Source organism: Spinacia oleracea, chromosome 2 (assembly GCF_020520425.1).
Source record: "Spinacia oleracea cultivar Varoflay chromosome 2, BTI_SOV_V1, whole genome shotgun sequence".
Taxonomy (NCBI): domain Eukaryota; kingdom Viridiplantae; phylum Streptophyta; class Magnoliopsida; order Caryophyllales; family Amaranthaceae; genus Spinacia; species Spinacia oleracea.
The window spans coordinates 112219448-112244825 of NC_079488.1; the positions used below are offsets into that span (position 1 = coordinate 112219448).

Here is a 25378-nt window from a genome sequence, read left to right on the forward strand (position 1 = left end):
ATTGAAAGAAAAGTGGAGGAAGTATCCACAAAGTGGTGATTAAATATTATTTTCATTGATCATGTGAGAACAAAATGGATTTTGTTGCAGTCTAACATAGATAAGGAGTCAACCCCATGATTGAGGTCTAAATTTAACAAATTATTGAAAAAATCAATAATTGGAACCTCACTTTTTTGGTCAACAATTAGGACACATATAATCTACAAATTCAAACACCTTCAGGTTTTGGATCCTCTAGAGTTCTAAAATAACTCTATAAGGTAGAGTTTGAGCATATCAACCATTGAATGATAAATCAATGGTTCATATATTATCTTTCCAAAATCCGCTCTATTTTTTCTCATCAACATGAGCCATTGATTTTAAAATGTATGGTTTAGATACAACTCTACCTTATAGAGTTTTATTAAAACTCTGGAAGATCCGGACTCAACACATTCATATCTAGCATAATAGAAAAGATATCATTTCCAAGAAAAGTAAATATAACACTCTCTACTTTGATACTATCTTACTACATTATACACTGCATTCAACTTCACAATCCCAAAATGTTCTGAGGAGGTGGTACGGTGGTACTCAAGACCTGAGATCAAATCCCATCTACATTATTTGTTGTCTTGTCCTTTGTAGCTCTCTCTACACACAAAACAAAACAAAAAATACAATCCCAAAATCTCCTGACAAATAAATCGACTTTACCGTCTAAAAGTATACTTCCTCCGTCTTTTAATACTCGCAACGTTTGGACTTTTGCCACTATTCATATAATCTACTTTGACTATTCGTAGTGTTTTTTATATAAGATAAAACATAATCATGTGGGATCTTGTTAGATTCGTCTCAATGTGTATTTTCAAAATATCAACTTTTTATAATTTTTGCATAAAGAGAATTTAAGATATAAACGATCAAAGTTGTGCATTGGCATGCGTGAAACTAACAAACGTTGCGAGTATTAAAAGACGGAGGAAGTATTATATTTTATGTCAAAGGATTGAAGTTTTAAAATCGGTATGTCATGTTATTTTTTTTATTAATTAATGATTTGACTTTACCGTTTAAAAGTAAATTATACTAGTACATACTCATATGGAAAAAGGGAACACAAATTCTTATTTATAATGGGTGTACAATAAATATTGTAAACCGGAGTAAAAGTTAACTCAAAATACTTAAAAGTTACATTTATATATGTAAAAGTTATCTATTTTTTAATGATAAATTTTTTCATTTGAATGAAATTATTTCTTCAAAATCACTAATAATAATGTATAAATTAATCATTTAACCCTTTAAAATGTTTATCTATCAACTTTTTATTTTTATAATATAAAAGTTACAGAAAAATAGGTTAAAGTTACAAAAAACTGCATAATAGTTATCTTGGTGTACAACCTTTTGAAAGGGAAATTCAAACTTGTAAATCTGTAAGATGATAACCTATTATACATAGGACTTGATATTGATTTTTTTTTCTTCTATTTTAAAAAGTTAAGAAGAAAGGAAAACATTAGGAAATCTTCGAAAATTTAATACTCCCTCCGTCCCTTAATACTCGACCCGTTTTAGCTTTTTACGCTCACTTTGACCCTATTTTATTTCTATTGTATGAAAACAAATGTTAGTATTTAATATATTATTGGCTTCATCTTAATATATATTTCAAAATATTAATATTTTTATAAATTTTTATAATATGTAGTTCAAGAAATTAGTGGTTAAAGTTGTATATTGATAAACGTGTCAAAATAAGTCAAGTATTAAGGACAGAGGAGAGTACTCCGTACGAAGTACTCGTTCTTGCGTATTTACGGCGCAAAAGTGCTGGTCTGCTAAATAGTTCTATAAAACAAAAATCCTCTCCTAAAATTCCCAAATCTAAACACTTCGCATCTGTCTCCTGATCCCCGCATATTCACGCATTCTCTCTCCAAATTCTTCAATCATCCGTTTTCCCTAAATTTCCAATTTGGGTTTTCTTCCGCATTGATCTTCAGGTTTGATTTCTTTACCCTAGAATTTGATTTATGCTACTGGGTTTTCGCCGAAATTAGATTTGGTTTAATCGATTGATTTTAGATACAAGTTTGAATATTTTTGATGGCAGTGTTGTTGTCGCTGTTTGAGAAAAGATGAATAAGAAAAGAAAAGGGAGTGGTGTTGATGATGATTGTGAAAACCTAATTAAAACCCCAATTAATCACCTGCAATTGATTAATGAAGATAGAGGTTCGATAATTAGGGCACGTTTATCGCTTGAGGAATGTTCTAGGTTAAGGAAGAAGTGTAAAGAAGACGTGGGTAGTAGTGATGTTTTTGATGGATCATCGTGTGCTACTAGTAGAATTGTTGGGGTGAACACTGTGCCACCTTCAATTGGGTTGTCGTATGTTGAACCGAGTCGGGGTTTGAAGAGGAAGATTGGGTGTATTGATGTTGCTACTCAGATTGGTAGCAGGAAGAATAAGCTTGAAGATGATTATGTTAAGATCAAGACTATAGGGCAGGGGAAATTCGGGTCGGTTTGGTTGTGCAAGTGTAAGGCAAATGGGCGTGAATACGCGTGTAAAACGTTGAAGAAAGGGGAAGAATCTGTGCATAAGGAGGTTGAGATAATGCAGCATTTATCAGGGCATTCTGGGATTGTGATGTTGAATGCAGTGTATGAAGATTCAGATTGTTTTCATCTTGTTATGGAGTTGTGTTCTGGTGGGAGATTGGTTGATGAGATGAAGAAGAATAGGTGTTCTGAACATCGAGCTGCACATATATTGAAGGAATTGATGCTTGTGATCAAGTATTGTCATGAGATGGGAGTTGTGCATAGAGATATAAAGCCGGAAAATATTCTGCTGACAAGTTCAGGGAAGATGAAGCTTGCAGATTTTGGCTTGGCTATGAGAGTTTCTAGTGGTGAGTTTCTTAAGCTTGGATTCTTTTGTTGTACCAAATAATTTAATCATGTTTGTCAGTTCTTATTTAGCTATTTGCTGAATGATAGATTCTGGTGTTTTTGCTCTACTACTTTTTTCTGCTATTGAATATGACAGGGAAAACAATTTATTGGTGTTTTGAAATGGGCAGTCTTGAATCTTGAAAAAGGGTTATCTTATCTGTTGTATGCTTGTGTGCCTATTGTGAGCCAATTTTTTTTGTGCTGTGTGAATAATATAGCTCATGTTGCATGCCTTATTTGCTATGAACCATAGAATTTACTAATTTAGCATGGACTGTGGAGCAATTTAATCATAACATGGTGGCTGTAGATTAGTCATTAATGTATTTGATTTTCAGCTGTTTAGTTGTCTGTACAAGATGGTTATTGCTTCCCCGAATTCCTTCTCAAATGTTTGCTGCAAACTTTAATCTTATGTGAACTTGTCGATTGTTTCATGCTTGCTGGGGGTTTGAGCTTCTGCTTTGGCTGTGTTTCATGGTTTCACCTTATATGCTTATTGGCATGCAAAATCTCCATGCTGCAGTGATACATACACTGAACTTGGCATTTGCTTCACATGCTCGTTGGGTAGATGAGCGTTTGTTTCTGTGTTTTGGTTGTGTTTCATCTTTACATGACTCAAAACCTTTAATATGCTTATTGGCATGCAAAATCTGTCGATTGTGCAGTTGTACAATGAACTTGGCATTTGTTTCACATGCTTGTTGGGTAGGCGGGCGTTTTTATCTATGTTTTGGTTGGGTTTCATGAGTCAAAATTTATCCGTTTTGCAATGGCCAATTTTTTTCATGAGACATGGAGTTAAGGCTCTGTTTTGTTCGGCTTACTTTGACTTTATTCAGACAAATAAGTTCAGTTAATATAAGTTCAGTCAAAATAAGTCGAATAGAACAGTGCCTAAATGGTATTTTAGTTTAACATGTTTCCTAAGCTGCATTGTACTTGCTTTTTGCCATGGTGTCTTCATCCTTTTAGGCGTTCATGATGCTATGCATAATTGCATATCATAGTCTCTAGAAATTATTCTTGTTCTTAGTTTTCCAGTGAATATGACCCCACAGGTCAGAGCTTGACTGGAATAGCTGGAAGTCCAGCCTATGTTGCACCTGAAATACTGTCCGGATCTTACCGGGAGAAAGTGGATACCTGGAGCGCTGGCATTCTCCTTTACGCCCTTTTGACTGGTTCTCTTCCATTCCAAGGGAAGTCATTAGAAACAGTTTTTGAGGCAATCAAGAACAATAAACTGGATTTTCACTCTGGTGAATGGCAGTCAGTTTCCAAACTTGCACGAGATCTAGTTGAAAAAATGCTAGCAAGGGATGTTTCAGCAAGGTTTTCAGCAGATGATGTTCTAGGTAAGCCTTTCTTTGATTTAGACTTGATAATCATGAACCCGGCCCAAAAAATAGCGGGTTTGGGCTGAAATTCTAGGCCCGGTTTTTAATTATTCTGGGTGGGGTTTAGACAACTCAAAAATGCAATTTTAGTTATAAATTTGTCCCGGCCCAAAGTTTGGCCCGTCCCAACCTAAGGGACAACATTTTTAAGGCATGCCTGGCCCAAACCTGACAAGGAAAGCCCATTATGTTGGCCCAAATAGCGGGGTTTGTCAGAAACCCAAGTTCGTCCCGACTCGACCCAGTGAACATAATTTTAACGTATGGCCCGGTCCAAACCCAGCCCAGCCCGGAATTTGATCAGGTCTACATTGGTTCAATGAATGTTTAAAAAGAATTTCAGCAGAAAAAGTTGTTATTAAAATGTGGGAAGATTACATTATTTACAGACAGAGTACTAAAAATGGATCTTTAGTTGCATTTCATTCCTTTTCTTATAAAGTTCCTATACTTCATTTGCAGGGCATCCATTTATAATGTTCTACACAGAGCGAACATTGAAATCGCTTTCAATCAAACCTAAATCAAGGAACGGATCACTTGCTCCTCCTTCCCACCATTTAGACAGCACCACCTCATTGCCAGAATCAGATAAACACCAGCACAGGCACAGCTCTTTCTCATCGAATGAGAATTTGAATCCAAATTCAAATTCGGTTGTTATAACCGGACATCATCCCGTGACTTCTAACACCGACAACAACAAACAGGATGACTGTGGCGGTCTAATGGACTTACTCGTAGTAGCAATCTCACAAGTTAGGATTTCAGAACCGAAAAGAAGTAGGCTGCGTTTCTCCGGTGGTGGTGGCGGCAGCAGCTCAATTCAACTGCAGTATTCTTCTAACAGCCTCTGTAAAGCTTTCTAATTTAGTTGGTTCTAACATTATTTTTTTCTTCCTTATATCTTGAATTTAGGATATTAAGGGTGTTCTCAATTAGCTTTAATGGAAGTTGTTGAATCAATTCATTTCTATCTGATTACCCTAATTGGCTCTTTTTAATGAGCTTATTGTGAATGTTATCAAATAACACAACTTCTTGTGTATATATAAATGTACAGTTCATTTCATTAACATTTGTTGTTTTATTATTTGATATAAAGTATTTTTATTCCTTAATTGGCTTGGTGACTTAACCCTCGTCTATATTAGGCTTTGTTCTGCTCACCTATTATGGTCTGGTTTGATATTAAAGTTACTTTCTTTTCAACTTTTTTTATAAAAACTTACCTGGGGAGTATCTAAGTTCAAAATAAGCTCCAATAACATCATACAAATTCCCGAGTTTGGACAAGTTGATATGGATTCCCATCCTATTCAATGAGCAACGTGCGAAATTATTTTCAACAACTTTTGTGTAACACTACCTTGTCAATTCACCACACAAAAGATTGTATTGATGGTAGCATAGCTAACGCGGACATCATGCCGAAGTCAACATGATGTCATCATTTTTATATAACAAAAGGTATGATATTAAATTAAGTAAATTTAAAGCCTCTTTAACACATGTTTGGATTTTATACTATTCCTTATGTTATTGATTTTCATGTTTTTCAAAAATCGTCTATCAAGATTCAAGTTTATTTTGGACAATTGTTTTAATTGTTGAAATAATGTAAATGAATTTAGGACAAATTGTTTTTTACCACCTAAAAAAATTGAAAAATTGTGTTTTACCACCTAAAAAAACAGAACTTGTATTTTACCACCTAAAAAAAGTGTAAAAGTTATTTTTTACCACCTAAACTTGCAGAAAAGCTTGTTGTGATTGGCAATACTATGTGGGATATGGAACGGGATTTGACCCGTGTTTAAAGCATTGTTTAAAACGTTGTTACTAGATAGATAATCTACAACATGAAAACTCAAGCTGATTTAATCCAGGAAAAGTATTAAAGTTCTGAGTTCAGCTGTGAGAAAACAGCTGCATGTTTGAGTACTTTCTGAATATTAGTTGTAAACTCTTCCATATTAGAAAAGATAGGGTATGTAAACTATACAATTGTGAATTTGATATTGTATTATACAAGTATATAGGACATAATTAAGAGTTTGTTATGGATTAATTCAAATGTATATGTAATTACTCTTTAAGGATTAATTATGATGCAAAATAAGGAGTTGAAAGAGGCCACGCCCACTACTCTAGATGCTTTCATTAACTTTAAATTTACTTGGTAGGTCCTTTGTTTGGTTTAGGTGGTAAAAAACAATTTTTACACTTTTTTAGGTGGTAAAATACAAGTTTTGTTTTTTTAAATGGTAAAAAACAAATTTTCAATTTTTTAGGTGGTAAAAAACAATTTATCTATGAATTTAATTGTATCCATGTTTTTTTTATGGGTACCTACTAAACTAAATAGCTAATACCTCTCCACTATAAATCTAAAAGAACATGGCCCAGTTTGTTCTAGGCTTCTAGCTTTATCGAAAGTTGTTATCAAATTCACAAATTGGACCAAATCGACCAATCACTAATGTATCATAAATCATAATTGAAACATGTTATTAAATGTGATACTTCCTGTGTTCATTTTTACTCTCAATATTTATCACTTTCACGCATTAATCATTAATACTTTTAACTCTCTTTAAGCAAAGTTATAAAAGTTGAAATTTTGAAAATACACATTAAGACGAATCTAACAAGATCTTACATGACTATGTTTTATCTTATGTATAAATCACCCAACAATGATCAAAGTATATACTGTATATGAATAGTGTAAAAATCACAAACGTTGCGAGTATTAAAAATCGGAGGAAATACGAAGTACGTAGTACTCCGTTTTCTCCGTATGTGACAAATCTAACAAAAATTTATACCATTGCTTACAGCCTCTTGTGTACATTGGCAATTTCAACTTTTTCAACAAAAATTGATACTCCGTACTTGGATTCTTGGACCATTCATTTTTGAAACAATAGTCATATGTTGGTTGCCGATTTGCCGACTTTCCCCATCATCGATTTATTTTCTACGGATATTTAATTTTTGAAACAATACAATTATCGAGAGTTTGCTTTATAGAATAGAGATAGATGCACTCGGTATTTTACATTTACGTGTAATATGGATCGATCGTATATTTTGTGACTATTTTCTTTTCTTTTCTATCTATTATTCTGTACATCAATACTCTCTTCGTTTTTTTTTTTAAATGAATCACTTCCTTTTTTGAGTGTTTCTTTTTAATTCACCAAATCTACATATCTTGCACTACAAGAATTTGTATCTTTAACGACAACCTAATTACGACGGGTCAAAAATTCCGTCGTAAAAGCCTTTTGTGACGGGGCTAACAACCAAACAATGACGGGAATAATCGTCGCAAAATGTCTTTTACGACGGGTTAACGACGGGATTTTCTATTAACGACGACCCCCTTTTATGACGGGTCCGCGACAGGAAATCCCGTCGTTAATCAACGATTATTGGCCTTTCGCGACGGAATTTCCCGTCGTTAATAGTAAAATTTCTTGTAGTGTTGCTACAATATTATATTGTTTCCGTCTTTCATTCATCATCTTTCAAAATATATATTAGATTTCTCTCCGTCTCATGGTCCTTATTTAAATAATTAAAAAATAACCAGATGTATCATATGCTAGTATGCTACCACTGTCATGGTCCCCTTTATTGTTTTTATTTAATAATTGACTTGTCCACTTACATTATTTAAGAACACTTTTGCATGAGTCTCCTGAAACTATATGATCGTACAAATAATATATGCAACTTTTTAAAAAAGACAAAAAAAAGAACGGACGAAGTAATTCACTGTTTATATCTTATACGTTTTCCTACTACTTTAGACTGATAATGGCAGCCAATTAAGAAAAATGACTAATAATAGTAATAAACGTGACACGGAATCTAGTATGGATTCACATCAATTGATAATAACGTGCAACATGTATGAAAGTTTTCTATATATAGATAAACCAATAGGTTAAGAAAAATATACAAAAATAGATCGAGGAAATAAATAATTATAAACAAAGAAGAAGCTAAAGAAGAAATAATTAAACAGATCGATCGAGATGGAGATGAAGAATTATTTTCACATGAATGATGGTAATGGAGAGCTTAGTTATTCTCAAAATTCTTCTGTTCAGGTAACTCCAATCAAACTCTAATTTTACCTTAAGGGTTAAACTAGTGTCTCGTCAAGATTTGTTGTAGAACTAATACCCTTATACGGAGTACGTAACTTCCTCTTTTACAGTCAAGATCGTTAAACATATGTAATGGTGGCAGACTGGCAGTGGTTGATCTAGGAATTTTGGAATAGGGGTAGAAATTAGACTAAAAAAAAACTTACATTAAGGCACATTTTTTTTACAACTAAAACTTGAGTTATTAATTCATTCAACTACTCCATATTTTAACCCTATACCCCATAGGGTGTACTCATTGTCTAACAGCGATGTACATAATTAAGCTAAATAATAACAATAAGACTAGTAATAATTTAATTAACGGTTAAGCTTTTTTAAAATTGTAAACTAATATGTAATTATTTATTTGTGTTACGACTATATATATGCTAATACGTACACGTGAAAATTTAAGTAGTTTAAAGAATCATATTTATTTAATAAATTGTTTTAGTTTAATATACATTGAAACGAATTTTTTTTAAAAAAGGATAATTGATATTTCAAGTAATGAATAAATAGCTCAAGTTAAGAGACCAGGTTATTCAAATAACCGGGCTCTTAGTGTTTAAATAGAAACTGAAAGTAAGGGGTGGTCTGTTATCCATGAATATAGTTGTCTGAAATTTTTGATCTCTTAGTTTCATTAGGAACTTCACAGTCATACCCCTCTTTCTTAGGTGGTGTGTTAAGGTATTTTAGAGTTACCTAATAGACCAGTTGTTTAACACATCTGGTATATTAACTTTGAAGTTTTATTGATTTATTTTAAGAATGGGAATGTACCCCTAGATCCGCGACTGAATGGTGGTATCTTCTTGATGAAAATTTTCAACAATGTTTAGTTCTGCCCCTTAAAATTTTAATATATTTCCTCTGTTAGTTCTTATTTACGTGACATAATTATTTAGTCACGTTTATCAATACACAATTTTAGACTTAAATATATTCAATTATGTACTTCCTCCGTCTCTTTTTGTTTTTTACGTTTGGTATTTTTCACGCATTTTAACGATTAATTAATTTGCATTGAGATTCCTTAATTTTTTTATTTAAACAAGATAAATTACGTTTATTTATAATGTTTTCACTTTTATCAAAAATCTGATATTAGAAAATGAGAAAAATTTAATGTCCCAATGGAAAAGTGTGAGATATTAAATGACCCAATGAATTTAATTGGTTAAAATAATAATTGGACACAAATTTTGATAGAATACTAAGTCATTTATGTGATAATATAAAAGAAAATGTAAAGAACATTTTGAAATACCCAAAAAGGAAAACGTAAAGAACAAAAAGAGACCGAGGGAGTATTAGAAAAAAATATAAAAAATTTGATGTTTAAAACATATTTATCGAGACGAATCTAACAAGATTTAAGTATAAATCACAAAAAGAAGTCAAAGGAGGAAAATTCAAAACCCAATTGTGTCATGTAAATAAGGAGGAAGTATATAATTATACAAGTTACATACTATATTGCTTAATTTTTCTACTGACCTTTCTCGTAAAACAATTCAAGATCCGTTTTTCGCCACTAATTTGTATGGTTTTGAATTTTTTCTCATTTTCTCAATATCAGATTTTTTATAAAAGTGAAAACATTATAAATAAACGTAATTTTTCTTGTTTAAATAAAAAAATAGAGGAATCTCAATGCACATTAATTAGAAGTTAATAAACGTGCAAAAGGTCAAACGTAAAGAACAAAATGAAACGGAAGGGGTATAAGTTAAATCATCATCATTATGACACATTATCATGTCCTATCATCATTATGTCACTTTTTAAAGGTCACATGTTGCGACCTTTATCAATTTCGATCCCACAAAGTAACAATTTCTGTTACTCGTACATTATTAGTAGTCCTACAATATTTAGCTAGTCTATCTGCTATGTCATTTTCATCAATGGCGGATCTTTGTTGTGGCTGGGGTGGGCCTGGCCCCCCGGCCGAAATTTTTTGTAGTGTATTTTTAGTTACGGCCCTCCCTAAATTTGCATATAATTGTATAATTATATAGTATATTGCTTAATTTTTTTCTACCGGACCCCCTCGTAAAACCGTTCAGGGTCCGCCACTTTTCATGCTCGTTTTTCATACTCCAATGTATAATTATTTAGCTAGTGGCAATCAATTAGGACAGGTACCATTTAACCCCACAAAGAAAAATGTAGCATTTAGACATGTGATAACGTACTTTTTTTCCCCTCTTTCTCTGTATGATTATGACAATTATATGTCGACTTTCAAAATTTCTTATAAATAAACGGAAATAAGAAAATAACTACGGTATCGGTGTACTACACAATTAACGGGAAAAAAAAAAAAAAAACCTAGTCGTTCCATTTACTGCAACGCCCCATCACGCGGATCTGTCTAGAGAGTACTGTATAAACTCCCAAGGTTATAACCTAGTCGTATTCTGTAATCTGCACTCCTCAAGATCAATAAAACTTTCCTCCAATCTTTCTGTGGACGTAGCTAACACATCGTTAGTGAACCTCATTAAATCTTTGCGTTTTTTATTTACGTTATTTAATCTCTTTTTACATCCATTATTACAATTCTTTTACTGACCTCTCTCGTAAAACGGTTCAAGATCCGCCACTGATTTTTATGGTTTTGAATTTTGGCAACAGGCGCGAGTGTGGCTAATGAACCAAAGTTTACTAGAAAACGCGATTCAATCGCTAATAACCTCGAAGGATAGTGGTCTAAACATTGCCGATTTAGGATGTGGAGTGGGAAACGTTCCTTTAGGTCTAGTATCATTTTTGGTAGAAATTATGCAAAAGAAGTCTAAGGAATTATTGAAGCTTGATAATAATGATGATCAAGTGCCTCAACTTCAGATTTATATGAATGATCTTCCTTCAAATGATTTCAACTCATTGTTTAAAGAAATGATGAATTTGGATGTACTAAAAAAGAAAGATGATGATGGTGTGCCATTGTGTTTCTTGATGGGTGCTCCTGGTTCGTACTATGATAGGCTTTTTCCTAACAAAAGTTTGCATCTTGTTCATGCAAATTATTCCCTCCACTGGCTATCTAAGGTATGCCCTTCGTTTTCTTTTATTTGCAACGTTTCTATGTTGAGTATCTTCTTAATTTTTAGTTGCAGCTAAAGGTGCTGGCCGGGCAAACCCGGTTCGGACCAATTATACTTGGACCGGACTGGAAAAATCGGTTCAAAACCCGGATCGGACCCAGACCGAACTGAAAAGTCCGGTCCAAAGCCGGACCAGAAAAATCGGTCCAAAATCTAGGCAAGACGGGTTTAAACCAGTTGTACTCCTATTTCTATATATAAAAAGTTATTTCTTCTGCAAAACACGATAGAAAGGGAAAATATACAGTATATACTTCAGAAAACCAATTGTTTAAAGAAAAGGCTAGAATAGTTTACATTATGTTTTTTAAGGAAAACCAAGTCTGGTCCAAAACCCAGTTTTAAAGGGTTTACAAAAGACCAGAAAATATTATTTCTCGACTTGGAGACTGGACTGATGGTCTCCAGTTCGGTCCGGTCCGATCATATTTCCGATCATGACTTATTTTTGCACACCCCTAGTTGCAGTCTTTCTATTTTTAGCAATTACCAAACTACCTGGTTCATATTTAATCACCCACATTTTCCCATAAATATATATACGAAGTATATATGAAAATGAGGCATTAATATAAATTACTACGGAGTACTCATCTACTTGCATTACGAAAATTAAGGTGAATTATAAAGGTTGCAACTAAAATCGAACAGGAGAGGGTATGTAAATGTTTTTTGAAAAGGCTACATGTACACCTAGTGTACAAGATTCTCTTGTACAACACCATTAATTTGTAGACACATCTTCAAACCCACTAAAAAATAAGAAAGAAAGACAATAAATATGTCATTTCAACCAATATAAAAGCATGTAGGTGTACATGTAGTATGATCCGTATGGGAGCGATGTCTGCTTCACTTTTCAAAAAACATTTACCACAACTTAATGTATATACTCCTACTTAATTAGGTTCTCTAACGAATGCATATATCATGCTCCATATGAACAGGTTCCACCAAGAATTTATGATGATCAAAGAATGTCAATAAACAAAGGGAACATTTATATATCTGAAACAAGTCCAGCTAAAGTTGGAAGAATTTACAGGGATCAATTTGAACAAGACTTCACCTTGTTCCTCAAAAGTCGTTCTAAAGAAGTGATAGCAAATGGTTGTATGCTATTGACACTTCGAGGTCGACCATCTTCAACAAATCCATTAACATGGACTACATTCGAGTTCAAGATCTTCACAAAGACCCTTGCTAGTCTTGTTTCTGAGGTCTAATCCCTAACTCTAATTATTATTTTAGTTTATGTCCAATGTTTATACTTTTAATTGCGGATTATTCTCGCGTGGACCTGGTCCACAATAATATTAGTGTGGACCCGAAAACAATAGTTTTCTGTAGCACCTTTTTTACAATCATAGTGACCTTTATTGTTCATATAGTAACTATAATATATTAAACACCAAAATTCTTAGACATAGTAACCATTTTTTTAAAGCATAGTAACCCTATGTTTTTAAACGCTAATTGTGACTTAAAATCACATTACTCAAGCATAACATGTATCAACGACACTAATTTGATATTTTTTCCCATAATAATCTTAATAAAATGCCAAAATAAATTAGGAATAAGTTGTTGACTTTATTTTAAGGCATGTTCCACAATAAATTTAGTGTGGACCAAGTCCATTTAAGAACTAGTGTTTAATTGCAGATGGTTGTTGGCCAGGTTGGGCTTCGGGTCAAGTCCATGTGCCTTGGATCCTTGGTAATAAATGGACCGGCATACACTAAGCCATTTCGGGCCGAATCCAAATTTTCAACAAAAAAGGGGCCTAGGGTCACACTGCCCTTGTGTCGGGGTGTCGTATCTAAGCCTAATATTACTAAATTTAGCGTGTTTTGTTGGGTCGTGTCGGGTCGTGTCGTGCTTTTTCAAAAATATGCGCCCGTGACTTTAAACCCGTGTTGGGTTGTGTTTTTTTTTTGTGCCCGGCCTACAACCATCGTGACCCTGGACAGACTCGACCCATACCAAGCCCGCCTGTAACGAACTGGACGGGGTCCAAATTTCAAAAACAGGGCCCATGCACACATGCCCTCGTGTCGGGAGTTTGGCCTAAGCCCAATTTCACTAAATCCTAGCGTGCTTTGTCGTGATGGGTCGGCCGTGTCGTTCCTTGTCGTGCTTTTTCCAAAAAAAAAATGCGGCCAACGTCTTCGTGCCCATGTTAGGCCGTGTTTTTTTCATGCCCTACCCACATCTTTGCTTTTAATTATACCTGATCATCGTGATCCCGATCGCAAAATTTAGCGGATTTTGGGCAGAATTTTAAAAGAATATTTAGTGGGTTTAAGGTAACTCAAAATAGGTATTTTAGTTACAAAACGGCCCGGCCCAAGGCCCGCTAAGTTTGGCCCAAAATAGTGGGGTTTAGGTAGAAAGTGTGGCTCAGTTTGACCAAGCTCGCATAATGGGTAATTTTTTTTTAAATTTTATTTACTGTGGCCCGGCCAGCACGCCTTTTGATCAGGTCTACTTTTAACCTCCTATGCTTAACTCGATTACAATGGGGCAATGGGCGTTTCCTTTCCACAGGGATTGATCAAGGAAGAGAAGCTAGACACTTTCGATTTCCCATGCTATTGCGCTACCAAAGAGCAACTCGAAAGCATTGCGAAAAAGGAAGGGTCATTCGAAGTTGAAACATCAAAAACAATGGTAGTCGATGTAGCTCCTGAAATCGAGGATAAATGGGAAAGAGCTCAAGTTATAACGAAGATCATTCGAGCATTCTCAGAATCATTGGTTTCCAGTCATTTTGGAGAAGATATAAGCACCCTTTTGTACGATAAACTCGTACATTTTGCAAACCAACATTTGGTTGATGATCAACTTGCTCAAAATCATGCTGTTACCGTTTTACTTAGAAAAAAGTAAGCATGAATTCACCATTGTTAAATTAAAATCACCTTTGATTTAGTATGTGTAACGTGACAAATGTGGCAGGAAATTAAATTTCATGGACACTAATGTTAAATTTATCAAATGTAATGTTCTCATTAATTGCTTGAGTTGCTTTAAATGTGTGGTAGTATCACTAGTATGTTGATCAAACAACATTCATACCCTCTTTTAAATCGTTGTTTTATACAACTTTCAATTAACGAGGGTTATATTAATATGTTGTTAGGTGTGAACGCAATAACCAATTAACCATGGTATTTGTTTGATTTTTTGACATATTCTCTTAAAATCGTCATCAAATATGGAGTAGGAGTGTAGAACTTTAGTAAGTTAAGAGAGCAAGTTCTTTATTAAACGATGTTATCAAATGTGAATCATGTGACTAATCAACATACATACTACGTCGATTTCAATGATCTTTATAGTTACTATTTGCACAAATATTAAAATAAAAAAGAGAGAGTACGCAAAAAAAAAAAAAAAAAAAGGTGGGTGGGTGGGTGTAATTAAAAAATGAATAAAGTAAGAGAAAGTGAGTTGAAAATGGTAAATGTTATGGGGTAAGACTGTAAGAGACGTCAGGCAATAAATTCGTCCAAAAAATGTATGAGACACAATGCAAAGAACATAATAAAACGGACTAAAACAGAAATAGTAAAGATCATTTTGAAACGAAGGTAGTATATATGTAACTAGTCTTGTTTCCGAGGTCTAACACTGTGCTCCGATATCACGGAGAAGTCCACGTTAACCCGAGAAGAACTTAACCATTGTTTTTGAGGTCAAGGAGGAATCCATGTTAAGCCAAGAAGAGCAAAATCATTGAGGTCGAAATTTGGCTATCAATATCATTGAATTTAAGACAGTTGGTTTCATTTCAATATAATTGCTTCTTAACAGTGTTTATATCCCTAATAAACATTTCTTAAGATTTAATCAGAAAGATCTGACAAATAGAATACTTCATATTTTTAAAGATAATAACTGGAATCAACTTCATTTTCTTCGATGGGGAGGATGTACAACTGAAGCTTTCACCAAGCAGTCAAGTCAACAAGACACCATGGTTGCTTAACGACGGGAAAATTTTGACCAGAAGTAAACCAAGAAGAGACAAAATAGTGCAAAAAGAACAACATGCGTTACATGGCTTCCGCCGTTTCGCACAACGCTGCTGTTTATTCTCCTCATGTTGTTCTTCAGACTAGCTTGAGCTCGGATAAGGGTCATTTGCTGTATCAGGAAAAAAAAAAATACATGTAAGTATATCAGAAAGAATATACTCCGTAAAACTTAATATTACCACAAAATATGATATTTGGGTCATATCAGGTTGAATTTAGGTCATTCGACTTCAGTTCAGGTCGGATTTGGGTTTCTCTTAGTAACTTCGGGTTCGGTTTGAGCCGAGTTAATGGGTCGGGTCAGGGATTGCCCGCTCTACCTGTAGTATACTACTGCGTGACATCCTTGATAACAAAAATTATTCATAGCAACCTTCACACACTATCTCCCTTTTCATCACATAAGAAACATTCCTACGAAGTATTTGGTATTATGTTGTTCGTCTTAAAATTCACATAAGCATGCTCATACATGCATATAAAACTCCATAACTCCGCAGAGCTGAGTATCTTTTTACCATCCGCACATGGAAAGGTGCACCAGTTTTAGACAAGGGGTTTAATATAAGAAAATGAAATCTTAGAAGAGGACAGTCAATCAAAATTCAAAGATAAAATAGCTACAGATAAAGATGTAGAACTAGAACACTGGTAAAGTACAGCCATCGGCAACAGAATACATAGACATTAACGAGATCAGTTCGGATTTTGATGGAGTTCAGATGGTGGAAAGAAGTTTCAAGAGAAAGAGGTGAAATGGGAAAGAAAGCAATTACAGGTCAAGCAATATCCAGAACAGAGGAGAGCAGAAAACTATAACCAAGGTATAGTCAATAAGTATTCCAGTACTGCGATACACTACGTAATCATTATCAGGTATTTAAATACTTTAGCTAATTATTCAATCAAGTCAGCAGTTATCAATCCCAAACACAGCTTATAAGAATTTCAGATATCAATGAGGAAAAAGTGCCAAAGATTTAGAAGAATGAGCTGATTATCTTACCAGCTGATCTACAAAGTCACTCTGAATTTTCGCCTCTGAGTTAATCTCTTGTGCTACCTGTATCAGAATCATGCATCAGAGACCAATGCAAAGAATCAAATGAAAGTGTAACCGAAGAAGAGTACAATTGAAAGAGATGAACTATACGAAACAGAAAAAACAACCCAAAAAGTGCCAGCTGCTGACACAATCGGAAATTTTCCTAGTAAAATTCATAATTAATCGTACACTTGCAGTTTTCACTTTTCAGAAATGTTCAGTTAAGTTGCAAGAAAACAGCCACCCAAATCAAGAACTTAAGGGCTTAATCAAACATAGTTTACTTTAAGTTTCTAGTAGAACAACTATCTCAAGTAGCATTCTTATGGAAAAAGCTCTTGGCCAAAAATGTTCAGACAAATTTCCGAACTTGTTAACTCGGTTATCCGAAAACAATCCAGCAGCTCCAATATCACCAAAATACAAAGACAATAGAACACTACCATTGTACCAGAAAATCAAGCTACCGCCTTCTAAAATCACGAAAAAATCAATCACATCCAAGTACTAATGCAACCTTAAACTCGAAGCACCGACACACAATTGCTTAAATTGCTAGAGTCCCATATACAAAATGTCAAAAACCAGTGGCAAATCAACTAATCAAGTACCTACTTAAGCTCTTTCCCTAACTAAGTCAAAAAATTAACATTATTCCTAACTCCTAAGATATCCAGCCAATAATACTAAAAGTTGCATAATTTCATAAAAGAAAGCACCATAAAGAAATGAAGCTTTGTAAGGTAAGATAAAGAAATAATGAAAATCGAAATTACATTTTTGAGCCTGCGAACTTGAGAAGAAAGACCAAGAATTTCATCATCAAGATCACCATGCATTGGATCAATACGCAATTGAATCTCATCTGAATTGCCCACCTGTCGTGTACTCAAACCATCGCTACACTCCAAACAAAACACCCAAAATTAATCAAAATTAATAAGAAAGATCGATTAAAATCCAATTTATTCACTTCAAAATTAGAATTATGATAAAATTTAGGTATTCAAAAGAATTTATTAGTCGTAATTACCTCGATCTGAAGGGGGCAGCACCACCTCGGTATGACATGATTTCAACAATCGAATCGATCAAGTGAAAAATTAGGGTTTGCGATTTTTGAATGAAACCCTAATTACGCAATCAAATCGATGAGGTTATGTGATTGAAAGTAGTAGAAAACAAAATCGAGCGAAATTGGAGATTGCTCTGCAGTTGCAATTGAGGAAAGAGAATGATAAGAGGGGAATTGTTTTCCAGGTAGGCGACGGAAATATTCTGGAGTTGGGAGGGGGGATTGAATTTTAAAATAAAATAAGTTTCTATTTTGTGTAAGGTTTCTACGTGGCTTACTGTTATTGGGTGTTTTGCGTGTGTTTGTGTTGTTTTTTTTATTTTTTTAAAAGTTAAGTAGGATATTATTACAAAATTCATGTCTAAACCCATAAATTGGTACGGGCTTTTCAGGTCAAACCGGATTTTTCGGGACGTGCTCTGAATTTGGTCTAGAAATGGGTATTTGAGGATGCGCAAAGCCGTAGTTTTTGGGTCGGATCGGGCTAACAGGCTGGATTATGGTTGATCAAGTCTACTAAGACCTCGTTTATTTTACAACAACACATTAACCAATATTCCAATTTTGTTTTCATTTATATTAATAAAACTAAATCTGGAATTTTGGGGCCATGTTATGTCGCTCATCCTACGCCAACCTAAAATTGTTGAAACACCATTAGTAGTTTGACTTGACCCATTAATTTTGGCACCTACATCCATTTTATTATTAGTACTACTTAGTCGTACGAGGTACTAATAACAATGCATCTCGTCAAACTTTTTTCTTAATCAATTCCCAAATACAAAAATTCAATCTTCAATAAATTTCTATATGTAAAAAATCACAACATTTGGTTTACTAGTTCTAAGTGTGGTTAACATATAATATTGGGTCAAGTCAATGCTTGACATGCCTAGAAGATGTCCCATTGTACTACTGCGTAGTTACGTGAGATTTTGTTAGATTCGTTTTACTAGTGGAGTATATTTTAGAATAACAACCTCTAATTATATTTACATGGTAAGATTTAAAATATTTACGTTTTAAATTGTATCCTAAAAACCGTAAAAAAAAAATCAAATGGACAATTATTTAGGGATGGAGGGAGTGGTAGTGTCAATCCAGCATTTACTGTAAGTTTTTAGCTAATTCAAAATGAATCTTTACAAGGGTATGAACCAATAACTCTCACCAGAAATTGTCTTTGCTTAATCACTAGCGTTGTTGCAAGCCTTTGTTGATATTGTGATGTCGCTTGCTTTTAAGTTTTGTAGACTTACCAAAGTCTCCCCGGACAGATACACTCACGTCGTCGGTCTCACTTGTGACTGTTGTGCGCACACAAGTGCCCGATCGACGCTCACGTCCCTCTTTTATTGCCTATAGACAAGAGCACTCCTTTCAAAAACATTTGCTCGCTTGTGCTTCACAAGCCCTTACAATTCGCTCCGCACAAGGTTTGCGCTCTTACAGCCCAATAAGTAAGACTATGTTCTGTTCGGCCTATTTTGACTTATTTCAGACAAAATAACTTCCAATAATTCCAGTTAAGTTTAGATAATTTAAGTTCAGATAATATAAGTTTAATCAAAATAAGTGAAATACAACGGAGCCTAAGAGTATATCGCATAATCCGATACCCAAAATATTCGGACCGTGACAAGTAGACCTCCAAAATATAAATGGCCGGGTGTCCACACCGGTCCACCCCTCTAGTTATCTCCTAATAGTGGTCAACAACCGTGTGCTTAAAAACCCCTTTTATAAACACACAAACAATCACCATCTCACCATCACAATTCCTTCCACCCCAAAATCAACGGCCCCAATTTCCCCACGTGATTCAATTCAACCTTCCTAGTATACTCCGTGTAAATTAAATTAAAGTAAATTAAAACCTTTAAAAAGGCAAACAACAAATTCCCAAATTGCAGGAAAGAAAATTAAAAATTCTGGGTAAGGGCGTGTCTTGGAATTGAATGCTAAAAATCCTTCCGTCGATAAAAATAATAATGGGGAGTGAGTATGAAGAAATCAGGAAACCCAGATTTCTGTGTCTTCATGGGTTTAGAACAAGCGGGGAAATAATGAAGACGCAGGTCAACAAGTGGCCTGAATCTGTCCGGTCAAAGCTTGATCTTGTTTATCCTGATGGGCCTTTTCCGGCCCGAGGTAAATCCGATGTTGAAGGAATTTTTGATCCTCCTTATTATGAGTGGTTTCAATTTAATAAGGTGAATTCCTTTTCTTAATCTCTCTCATGTTATTTATTACTCGTTGATTTCTTTGGTGTTGTTATTATTGTGTGATTATAAGGAGGTTTTAGTGTAGTGGTTAAGATTAATGATCTGCATGCGATAAGTCTCAGTATATTTGTTAATAATCGGACCCGACCCAAAACCCGGCCTGTAAGGCCCGAAACCTGACCCGAAAATACTGGATTTTGTACAGAACTTACTAACTTAGAACACGATTTTATCTTAACCCGCACAACCGATAAGTAAAGGTCAATACCCGACTGAACCCGTGTTAGACCCAACTGATTAGTAATAAATGAGATTGTAGAAAAATTTAAGCATAATAAACACGTTAACGTGTTACGGAGTACTTATTTGGGTGTAATATGATTTTGATTATGGTTGACTTTGGCCATGAGTCATGAACATGCATTTGTAAACCCGAAAGTGAACAACCCAAATTAACCCGAATCCGAAAACAATTTATTATAACCTGACCCGAACGACTCATTTCACATGTCTAGGTCCCTGGTTCGAGAATCGTCACCCAGTCCGTAGTTTGTACTTTGTAATTTGTATTGCGCGGGTGGCTCATTTGCACAACTAAAAAAAAGTAATGTGTGATTGATTGATTATATGTGAAATTATTTAATTTTCAGGAATTTACGACTTACACAAAATTTGAGGAATGTTTGGAGTATATTCAAGAGCTTATGATTAAGCATGGTCCAATTGATGGTCTTCTGGGTTTCTCTCAGGTACAATTTCTATTTTCTGTAGTGGATCATTGCATGATTAAGTGATTAACGAGTTTCTTTAGGTGGTAACAAAAATTTAAGTTTCTGGGTTTATAAGTTAGTTTTTGACAAATTTTCCTTTTTTTTTTATTTTGTGTTGTAGGGGGCGATTTTGTCAGCTGCGTTACCAGGGCTACAAGCACAGGTATAGTGTGATGATATTAATTTGATGAACTTATATAGTAAAAAAACTTGAGTAAAGATTAAATTGAATTTATATTGATTGGGATTTTTGTTACAGGGATATGCTTTGACAAAAGTTCCCAAGATTAAGTTTTTGGTGATAATTGGAGGTGCAAAGTTTAAGGCTGAGACATGGGCAGAGAAAGCATATGCTTCTCCAATTGAATGCCCATCACTCCACTTTCTAGGTATATTTTTTTGCCTACCCTTTGTACTATTACAATTTACAAGTATTTGGTGAATTTATATGTCTGCTCAAATTTGTGAAAATTTGGTGGTGTTCTTTGTCTATAATGAAGTGTTGGTAAACTCGGAAACAACCTTTGTCTACTTGTAAAGATAACTATGGTTATGTTCTCTTCACCTTATTCTTATTGTTTATTGACCTGGCCATTCAAATTAGACAAGAAAAATCAGACCAAACAAGAAAAAATCAGACCAGAAAAAGCAAAAAAACATTCCCAGAACAAACCAGACCAGAAAAAGCAAAAAAACATTCCCAGAACAAACCAGACCAGGATGAATCAAACCGGACCAAAAAAATAGAAAAATGTGACCAAACCAGGTGAAGAGAACAAAACATATATGAGGTTGCTTACATAACATTGAACCACCCCAAACATCATCTAAGATTAGGTACTAAGTTACTAGAGCTTGTAAGACGTGTTACTAAAGCATAAATTGCTCGTTTTAAGGGATGGTGAGCCCAAGTTATGGTAGTATGGATTAGTGTGCTAATTATTGTTTGACATATACTTCGTAGTTGATAGCTAAAGAAAAATTGGTGTTCTTCCTGTGAAAAGGAGCTTTTTAGGAATTGGGTAGCTCATAGGTGAACTTTGTGTCACCTATTGCTAAGCGCAAACTAAAGGGAGCTAATGTGAAGGTTGATTCTGACTCTAACCTCTAAGAATGATCACTGTATTATCACTTATGCTAGAAAAAAGCTGTATAAGATTGCATTGATTCTTAGAGGTTAGGGTCTGCTGCTACAAAGAACTGTTTGAAGAACAAGAACGATATCCTAGTGTATAAGGGTTCTACTGAAACCAGTTGCTGAGGTCTGAATGTATGGGGATCTTTTTTCTGAGTAGTCTTAGGCCCTTTTCTTTTTGGCTTAATTTCAGTTCCAAGCCTTATTTTCAGTTCAGCTCAGCGCAACTCAACTCAAAAGAACAGGGTTTTAGACTCTTAGACCAGTAAAGTGAATGTTTAAAGATTATCATTTGACGAAAAACTTCACAATGGACACGAAAACGGATTTTAGCACATCATCATATGACATCTCATAGTGAATTCTTCTTGGGAAAAACACTCGTTGTTTATAAAAAGAATGGGCTCTATGACCTCTGTCATAAATATTCAGACTTCGATCATTCCAAAAACGTGAGCTAAAACCCTGAATGTTGATGTTTGGTTATGATTGTTATGAATATTGGTTGAGTTTGTTGTGTGAGTACATCCTTCAAATTTGGATATTCTTTCTATCACTATTTATCAGACAAATCGAATGAGTCTGTATTACACTATTACTGCAGTAGCTCTGTAACAGGGACAATGACACAATGTATTGATTATTGCAGGGAAGGATGACTTCTTGAAGCCTCATGGAGAAGAGCTCCTGAAATCTGTTGTTGATCCTGTTGTTATCCATCATCCCAAGGGCCACACAGTTCCTCGGTTAGGTGAGATTATCGGTTTCTTTCGTTGAACATAGATCTGGTTATTGGGCGGGTCGGGTCAGGGTATGTGTGGGTCGGGTAATGGAAAGGATTAATTTTAGCGGGTCAAAGTGGGCCTTGGGCCAATAGCGGGCCGACAGTGGGCGGGTCAGTAAATGAACAAGGAAAATGAAAAAAAAGATACTCGTATGCAAATACAAGTGAATACGAAGCTATCCATATAATTTTATGGAGTAGTTTTCAAAATTATTGTGGTTATAAGTTTTGCCCTATATTGACCCTGTAGTCCTGTACAGTAAGACCCTGTTCAGTAAAGGCCATGTCCAATAAGAACCCTACCCAATAAGACCCTTATTAACATAACTCAAACCCTATACTCATTGGGCAATCTTGGCCAATACCCAAGTTTAGTTGAATTAGAGGTGATAAAAATTCGTGCCGGGCCGGACCGAGCTTTAACACACAAAAAAATTGCCCAAACCCATAATTTTGGTGTGGGCTTTGCGGGCCAAAATGAGCTTTTCGGGCGTGGTTTGAATTTTGGTCTAAAAATGCATATGTTAGGCTACCCAAACCCGTACTTTTTCAGGCAGGGTCGGGCCTGTAGTCAGGCTATAGTTGATCAGGTCTAAGTTGAACCTACTCCGTTAATGTGTTCCCATGGATTGTTTCCGAAAAATATGTTAAATTTATATCATTGTCTTTAATTTTGCAGACGAGAAGTCACTGCCAACCATGCATAGCTTCATTGACAAGATTCAGAAGTTAATATCCGAAGAGGAGAAAGATAAAGAACGCAATGTAGAATGATTAACTTGCTTAATTAATAGTACAGAAATCGGTCCTTTTGGTCTGATGAATTGAAAATATACTACATTTGTTTCGTCTTTGTTTAGCAATGGTAACTAGTCGCACCATTAGCTGTAATTCATGCCATTGATGAAATGAATGATCTGTAATGTGTCATTAGTGTAGAGTGAAATATGAAATTAATGTTCTGTTAATTATGGATTAACAGATAATTACCATTGGTTTATGAAATTCAACTGCAAGGTTTTGTGAATGTATTATTCTCCATTATGATCATAGCATTCTTTATTTTTTCTTGAATAATCACACTCTTTGAATTTGAAGGGATATCAAAGTACTTGTGTAACTTACCCATGGGTTTGTTTTGTTTTCGAGTAAAACTTTTGATTTTGTTAAATGGCTTAGGCATGATAAATCCTTGCCCATCACCTTACAAGTAGACATCCAATTACGAGGCGTTTCGGTTCGGGTGAAGAATTTTTGGGGTGGATTTTGAGTTCGATTCGAGTCGGGTCATATTCGGTTTTATTGCCAACAAAACTTATTATGATAAAACAATCATAATTAGGCACATTGATTTTCAGGTCAATTCGGTTTGGGATAGATCCATTTCTCAGCTGGATCTAGTGATTCCCGATGAATTTAGGTCTTTGATAGTGTTTTTGCGTAGAAATTCTATTAATAAATTGAGCGGGGAGGTAGTCTGAGTGGGTGACTGACGTCCTATTTTTGAGTGACTCGTGACCTACAAAATCAACAAACTGAGCTATCTCGTGGATGTCCCCGAGAAATCCTCTCCACTCTCAAGTCAGTTGCGTGTTGCAAGTTAGAGAGATATATAGTACGTGTGGGAAGAACTATATACCTCAAAGTGATGTGATCCTTGAGTATTTATATGAATGGGTGATGACATTGTTGATAAATATTTGTAATTGTAAGATGTAAAATAGGTTGGCCTATGGAGGCTTGAGTTTGGGCCCCGAGATTCACTTAGAAAGCCTATCTTAAGGTTGTCGTCGCCTCGTCGGTGTTATTTCGATCATTTTACCGTCCGGTGCATTTTGGTAATTACATGGTTTTAGACGTGGGTCCCACAATATATAAAATATTTTGAATCGGGTAATCGGATTCGTACCAGTTTTATCACTCCTCTAATAATGTTAGTTGCGCAAAAAATGTTCGGTTTCTTCTGCACACAAAAATCTTCTCTCTTCTCTATATTAAAAAGCCGAACATCCATCCTTGTTTAGTTGTTTTGCGTAATTTTAGATCATTCCAAATTTGCCCTCGGTTTTTTCTCTCTTTTGTGTTTTGCATGGTTGCCAGATGTAAGGACAAAAAAAGAAACCTGTCAAACGTAACTCCTTCAAACTGGTTTGATTTTCTTTGACAAGGCATAAATAAATACGAAGTAGTATCTGTTACTCCCTCTGTCCCGGAATACTTGACCTGTTTTCCTTATCGGGCCGTCCCTTAATACTTGACCTGTTTCTAAAAATGGAAATATTCTAACAATATTATATTATTTCTCACTCCACCCCTATTAACCCACCTACCCCCTTACTCCATACAAAAAAATAATTAAAAATTCAACCCCTACTCTCCCCCAACCCCACCCCCTTTACACATTTTCCACTAACTACATTAAAATAATACCCCACTATCAACTACTACCTATTAAATTAAATAAGTCAATTCAAGTCCCTTAAACTCTGTGCCGGTCAAACCGGGTCGAGTATTCCGGGACGGAGGGAGTATCATCTTCTTCGCTAGGTATTTGAACATGGAATCCTCTTTTTATTTTATTTTCTCTCTCATCAAAGTTTTGGCAGTTATAATTAAATCTATAATATTTTTATTTATTTTACCATTTA

At 34.8% G+C, this 25378-nt stretch overlaps 4 protein-coding genes across 7 annotated transcripts; 3 read left to right on the forward strand and 1 right to left on the reverse strand.

The window, feature by feature from the left end:
• Positions 1 to 1827: 1827 nt before the first annotated feature.
• Positions 1828 to 5441, forward strand: LOC110802668 (serine/threonine-protein kinase PEPKR2). Of its 2 annotated transcripts, XM_022008139.2 has the most exons (4): positions 1828 to 2003; positions 2114 to 2919; positions 4027 to 4323; positions 4828 to 5441. In XM_022008139.2, the coding sequence occupies exons 2-4, from the start codon at positions 2139 to 2141 to the stop codon at positions 5232 to 5234; spliced, it is 1485 nt and encodes a 494-aa protein (XP_021863831.1). In that variant the 5' UTR covers positions 1828 to 2003; positions 2114 to 2138; the 3' UTR covers positions 5235 to 5441. The 2 variants fall into 2 exon arrangements, with proteins under 2 accessions (XP_021863831.1, XP_056693857.1); XM_056837879.1 differs by having other exon boundaries at positions 1828 to 2919.
• A 2910-nt stretch (positions 5442 to 8351) lies between these two features.
• On the forward strand, positions 8352 to 14676 carry LOC110802485 (3,7-dimethylxanthine N-methyltransferase TCS1). 3 transcript variants are annotated; one of them, XM_022007990.2, is made up of 4 exons: positions 8352 to 8489; positions 11178 to 11594; positions 12598 to 12870; positions 14201 to 14676. In XM_022007990.2, exons 1-4 carry the CDS (start codon positions 8415 to 8417, stop codon positions 14540 to 14542), a joined length of 1107 nt encoding a protein of 368 aa, XP_021863682.1. In that variant the 5' UTR covers positions 8352 to 8414; the 3' UTR covers positions 14543 to 14676. The 3 variants fall into 3 exon arrangements, with proteins under 3 accessions (XP_021863682.1, XP_056693858.1, XP_056693859.1); XM_056837880.1 differs by lacking the exon at positions 8352 to 8489 and adding an exon at positions 10896 to 11029; XM_056837881.1 differs by lacking the exon at positions 8352 to 8489 and adding an exon at positions 10903 to 10941.
• A 741-nt stretch (positions 14677 to 15417) lies between these two features.
• LOC110802399 (bet1-like protein At4g14600) lies at positions 15418 to 18033 on the reverse strand. Its single transcript, XM_022007871.2, has 4 exons — positions 17772 to 18033; positions 17515 to 17638; positions 16700 to 16756; positions 15418 to 15802 (listed from the first exon to the last, which is right to left on the reverse strand). Exons 1-4 carry the CDS (start codon positions 17807 to 17809, stop codon positions 15641 to 15643), a joined length of 381 nt encoding a protein of 126 aa, XP_021863563.1. The 5' UTR covers positions 17810 to 18033; the 3' UTR covers positions 15418 to 15640.
• A 1564-nt stretch (positions 18034 to 19597) lies between these two features.
• Positions 19598 to 23757, forward strand: LOC110802304 (dihydrofolate reductase). Its single transcript, XM_022007787.2, has 6 exons — positions 19598 to 20029; positions 20692 to 20790; positions 20933 to 20974; positions 21071 to 21200; positions 22596 to 22697; positions 23410 to 23757. Exons 1-6 carry the CDS (start codon positions 19775 to 19777, stop codon positions 23502 to 23504), a joined length of 723 nt encoding a protein of 240 aa, XP_021863479.1. The 5' UTR covers positions 19598 to 19774; the 3' UTR covers positions 23505 to 23757.
• Positions 23758 to 25378: the final 1621 nt, after the last annotated feature.

Excerpts from the sequence above, each read along its gene's own strand:
- LOC110802304 (XM_022007787.2), top strand. The coding sequence starts at position 19,775 with ATGCTAAAAATCCTTCCGTCGATAAAAATAATAATGGGGAGTGAGTAT. Across the intron at positions 20,791-20,932 it reads GTCTTCTGGGTTTCTCTCAG|GGGGCGATTTTGTCAGCTGC; the intron begins GTACAATTTCTA and ends TTTGTGTTGTAG. Across the intron at positions 22,698-23,409 it reads CCACACAGTTCCTCGGTTAG|ACGAGAAGTCACTGCCAACC; the intron begins GTGAGATTATCG and ends TTAATTTTGCAG.
- LOC110802399 (XM_022007871.2), bottom strand. The coding sequence starts at position 17,809 with ATGTCATACCGAGGTGGTGCTGCCCCCTTCAGATCGAG. Across the intron at positions 17,639-17,771 it reads GCTGCCCCCTTCAGATCGAG|CGATGGTTTGAGTACACGAC; the intron begins GTAATTACGACT and ends TTTGGAGTGTAG. Across the intron at positions 16,757-17,514 it reads AAGTTCGCAGGCTCAAAAAT|GTAGCACAAGAGATTAACTC; the intron begins GTAATTTCGATT and ends ATTCTGATACAG.
- LOC110802668 (XM_056837879.1), top strand. The coding sequence starts at position 2,139 with ATGAATAAGAAAAGAAAAGGGAGTGGTGTTGATGATGATTGTGAAAAC. Across the intron at positions 2,920-4,026 it reads GGCTATGAGAGTTTCTAGTG|GTCAGAGCTTGACTGGAATA; the intron begins GTGAGTTTCTTA and ends ATGACCCCACAG. Across the intron at positions 4,324-4,827 it reads TTCAGCAGATGATGTTCTAG|GGCATCCATTTATAATGTTC; the intron begins GTAAGCCTTTCT and ends CTTCATTTGCAG.
- LOC110802485 (XM_022007990.2), top strand. The coding sequence starts at position 8,415 with ATGGAGATGAAGAATTATTTTCACATGAATGATGGTAATGGAGAGCTT. Across the intron at positions 8,490-11,177 it reads CTCAAAATTCTTCTGTTCAG|GCGCGAGTGTGGCTAATGAA; the intron begins GTAACTCCAATC and ends TTTTGGCAACAG. Across the intron at positions 11,595-12,597 it reads CCCTCCACTGGCTATCTAAG|GTTCCACCAAGAATTTATGA; the intron begins GTATGCCCTTCG and ends CCATATGAACAG.